The following is a 4,740-nucleotide window of genomic DNA, read 5'->3' on the forward strand; positions in this document are numbered from 1 at the left end:
CCCCCAGAGGTGATGAGCGGAGATGGAGGAGGGTGACCCCCCCAGAGGTGATGAGCGGAGATGGAGGAGGGTGACCCCCCCAGAGGTGATGAGCGGAGATGGAGGAGGGTGACCCCCCCAGAGGTGATGAGCGGAGATGGAGGAGGGTGACCCCCCCAGAGGTGATGAGCGGAGATGGAGGAGGGTGACCCCCCCAGAGGCGATGAGTGGAGATGGAGGAGGGTGACCCTCTCAGAGGTGATGAGTGGAGATAGAGGAGGGTGACCCCCCCCCCAGTATGTCTTTGTAATGGGAGAGGAGCTCCATATAAACACCTCCACACTGTCCTGGAATCCAACACGAGCCGCTCAGCGCTGTCAGTAGAAAACCGGAAACACTGCGCGCGTTCAAGCACCGGCCTCCACCAATCACTGAGCGAGCCAGACGCACGGAAACATGGTGTGCGTTCCAGCTGTGCGCTGCACCAATCGTGGAGCAGGGAAAGGAAGCCCGGAAATAAAGCGTGCGTTCCAGCAGCAACTTTCATCAATTACGGGCCACGGCGGGTTTCACGGCTATTGGACTAATCACTGCGCGATCAGTTTACCACTGACATTGCAGCACCTCCTATGTTTTCTCTACACCAATCAGGTTCCAGGCTAATCTCTAAGCGGGAGTTAGAGCGTAGTAGCAGAATTGCATGATCTGATCATTAGATTGTATGGAGGGGAGCTGTGTCTCTGCCCTTTCCCCAGAACTTGCACATAAGAGGTAAGAGCAAACACTGCCATCCCTGGGGGGGTCAGGTACTGATATATGAATTGCATAATGTAATAAAGAACATGTAGATTATTATATAAAGTAGATGTAAACCCAATCACTACAATTTCATACAAGCTGTAAATTGTAAAAGGACTGCTGTGCAGTGGTGTCGCTGGGGGGGGGGGGTGCTTTTGGGGCTATAGCCCTGAATCTGGGGCCCATAGCCCCAAGTCCCAGGGATCCCGACCACAGGGCTGTGGCCTCTGCAGCTGAGGAGAGCCGAATGGGTGAGAAAGCAGAGAGATGACATGATCTCACATCACCCGCCCTGCATCACCACTGTTCCGCCCTCACTGTGCAGTCGCAGGTAGCAGAGAGATCACACCGTATCACACTACCCTCCCTCTCTCTAGTAACCCCGATGTAAGGAGCAGCTCTCTGGAGACCCTGGTGTAAGGGGGGGGCTATCTGGGGACCCTGATGCTAGGGGGAGTCTCTCTCGGGACTCTGATGTAAAGGAGGGCTCACTGAGGACCCTGATGTTAGGGGGAGTCTCTCTGGGGACCCTGGTGTAAGGGGGAGGCTCTCTGGGGACCCTGGTGTACGGGGGAGGCTCTCTGGGGACCCTGGTGTACGGGGGAGGCTCTCTGGGGACCCTGGTGTTAGGGGGAGGCTCTCTGGGGACCCTGGTGTAAGGGGGAGGCTCTCTGGGGACCCTGGTGTACGGGGGAGGCTCTCTGGGGACCCTGGTGTACGGGGAGGCTCTCTGGGGACCCTGGTGTTAGGGGGAGGCTCTCTGGGGACCCTGGTGTTAGGGGGAGGCTCTCTGGGGACCCTGGTGTTAGGGGGAGGCTCTCTGGGGACCCTGGTGTAAGGGGGAGGCTCTCTGGGGACCCTGGTGTAAGGGGGAGGCTCTCTGGGGACCCTGGTGTAAGGGGGAGGCTCTCTGGGGACCCTGGTGTAAGGGGGAGGCTCTCTGGGGACCCTGGTGTAAGGGGGAGGCTCTCTGGGGACCCTGGTGATCATATACATAATATATAATGCAATTATATACACACATATATGTGTATGCCCGCCCAAGCGTATGACTTTCTGTACTTCGCTGCTATGGGTTCTAGCCCTAGATCTTTTGTAGACCTAGCACTGCCCCTGCTTCTATGTATTATTTATTTCAGTGTTGACAGCACTAGGGTATAATAAAGTCATAGGAGTGTATTTATAAAATGGTACATAGCTGTGTGAAAATTCAATTGAATGTTCTCATGCTGTGTAGTCTCTGCAGGTCAAATATGATTGGGGAAAATACTGCATTATGGCTACTATATGGCGCTGGGGACTATAATCATTTTCCTATGATGGTCTACACCACCTAGTTGCCATAGTGCAGCATTTTCCCTATTAACACATTTGACTTGCAGAGGCAGGGAACATTTACATTTTTGCCCCACACAAAATGCGTGCAGTTTCCATTTTTTTTCTTCTTTACTATAAATATGCGAAGAAGGCCATCGTTCCGGCACATAAAGACTGGCCTGGTGCTGTAAGCTAAGCATGCACAGCTCAGATTACAGTCCAGAGATTGCTTTAAGCAGGCAGGTAGATATTTTTTTTTATCTTTATTGCAGAAGAGATCTTGCATGTCTCAATCAATTGCTAGTTTATTTATTTTTTATTTTATTTGCTATATTTATTTGCTTTCTGCAATTTAAAAAAAATCTCCTATCTCCCTTATCACCATCACTGGGGAACATTCTAACCCCTTCCTAGTCTATCCAAAGCTAAAACAAAAATTCCAGCTGAATTTCTAACAATCATTCCTAACAATGTTCTCTAATTTGTTTCTGCAGATCATGAACAAAAAATCGTAAGAATTAAATCCTCAATGAAAGTACCGGAGTTAATATGCTTGTGACTGTAACCCACAAGGCAAAGACAATGTTGGCGATCCATATTTCACTAATCTGTAGCCATCATCTACTTGTCCTGTCAAGCAGGAACATTAAATACGTCCCTTAGAAGTGATCTACGATATATAAAAAGTGAACAAAAAATCTGGAGGATCAAACAAATGAACATGAATTTAGACAGAAGTGTACGTTATGATCCTGAGAATGCAGAAAAAAATGTAAAGGGATTAAAAAAATCAACTCGGAGAAAGGTGGACAGTGAGTTTGACTTCAAACCCTCTAAGAATGGCAGCATTGACAGGCACGTGAATGAAGTCAAGGAGCCAACTAAGGCCGTTGAAGGCAAGAAGGAGAAACAAAGGTTTACATGTTCATTGTGCAAGAAGACCTTCAAACAAACTGGCCATTACAGAAGACACAAAGCCCTCCATGCCGGAAAGATATTCTATAAATGTGCTGAGTGCGAAAAAGGCTTCCGAGACAAGGCGGAACTGAACCGGCACTTGAGGACTCATACAGGAGAAAGGCCTTTTAAATGTTCAGAGTGCGGGAAACTGTATTCCAGCAAGGCCCACCTTACTGTCCACATAAGATCCCACACAGGGGTGAAGCCATTCACCTGTTCCAAGTGCGGGAAACAGTTTGTCAGCAAGGCTCACCTTACTGTCCATGAGATATCCCACTCTGGGTTGAAGCCTTTTGCCTGCCCCCAATGTAAACTGAGCTTTGCTTATTCATCATGTTTGAATAGACATAAAAAAATTCACGAAGGGGAGAAGCCACACAAGTGCCCTGAGTGTCTGAAAAGTTTCAGTCGAAAGACTCATCTTGATAGGCACTTAAGAATCCACACTGGGGAGAAACCCTTCAAATGTGAGAAGTGCAGGAAGACGTTTGGCAGAAAGTATAGTCTGATAATGCACTACAGAACTCACAGCCAAAAGAAACTTTCAAATGTGGAATGCAATGAATCTTCCAGTACAACGGATGACTCGGATTATTGGTGATATGAAAAGGCCGATCCAGCTGCTTGATGCTTGAAATGGTGGCACAATTGTAGTGGCGTACTGACACTTAAAGCTATATTGGCTATGGCGTGGGTCAGCAACCTGTAGATTGCTGCCAGGTGACTGGTAGATTGCGGTCTGGTCTTACTGATCCACTATCCCAGAGCATCAAACAGAGTGCAATGCAGAGGGATCACTAATGCCACGTACACACGACTGGACTTTTTGAAAGCAAAGGTCTAACGGAACAAGTCCGTAGGACAATTCAATCGTGTGTGGGCTCCATCAGACCTTTGCTTGGCAAAAATCCGGCAGACTTTAGAAATAGAACATGTTTTACATTTTCACGCCGGACCGAGAAATCCGTGCGTGTGTGCGCTAGTCCAACAGACAAAAACCAATGCTAGGGCAGCTACTGGCTATGAACTTCCTTAATCCAGTCCGGTCGTACGTCATCACATTCGAATCCGTCAGACTTTGGTGTGATTGTGTGTCGCCAAGTCCGTTCATTCGGAAAGTCAGTCGGAAAGACCGTCGGACCTAGTCCCTCAAAGTCTGGTCGTGTGTATGCAGCATTAGAGCAGTCATAGGGAGCAAAAGCTGCATAAGCTGATGCCTCCTCTGTAGTGCTGTCTCCTGTCCCATGCGGCAAGGCCCCATTTACTTGAAATAGCAGGCGTTAGCATGCACCAAAAGCAACAGGGTGCTTAATTCCTTCTGTGGTATGTGTACACCTTTTGGCTGCTGCCTCAGTAGCTTTAAACGAGCTACTAGCAGGCTTCAGTACTACTTGAAGCTTGTGGAAGCCTGCTAGCTGCTTTTTTTTTTTTTTTTTTTTTTTTTTTTTTTTTTTTTTTTTTTAAATGGCAATCAGCATTAGGGTCTGTGCCTAACATTTTTAATGTTAAAGGCTCTGAAGGTCACTTTAACCATAGGTTCACATCTCTGCGTGTTTGTGGGCCACGTTTGCGTGGGCCCGGCAGCCCATTCGTTGCAATGGGCTGTCGTGCCTGTGTCTCCGCAAAAAAAGGGGCATACACAGCCACAGGAAAATCGCATACAGTTTTTGACCATGCGATTTCCCT

At 48.3% G+C, this 4,740-nt stretch overlaps 1 protein-coding gene across 1 annotated transcript; it reads left to right on the forward strand.

Moving 5' to 3' along the window:
- The first annotated feature begins 436 nt into the window (after window positions 1-436).
- Window positions 437-4,499, forward strand: LOC143979443 (uncharacterized). Its single transcript, XM_077478934.1, has 2 exons — window positions 437-750; window positions 2,589-4,499. The coding sequence occupies exon 2, from the start codon at window positions 2,810-2,812 to the stop codon at window positions 3,653-3,655; it is 846 nt and encodes a 281-aa protein (XP_077335060.1). The 5' UTR covers window positions 437-750; window positions 2,589-2,809; the 3' UTR covers window positions 3,656-4,499.
- The last annotated feature ends 241 nt before the right edge of the window (window positions 4,500-4,740 follow it).

This window comes from Lithobates pipiens, unplaced genomic scaffold (assembly GCF_037356315.1).
Source record: "Lithobates pipiens isolate NorthernLeopardFrog02 unplaced genomic scaffold, aLitPip1_a1.2 Scaffold_1, whole genome shotgun sequence".
NCBI lineage: Eukaryota > Metazoa > Chordata > Amphibia > Anura > Ranidae > Lithobates > Lithobates pipiens.

What these genes read in the sequence shown, in the direction of transcription:
- LOC143979443 (XM_077478934.1), top strand. Translation starts at nt 2,810, where the DNA reads ATGAACATGAATTTAGACAGAAGTGTACGTTATGATCCTGAGAATGCA.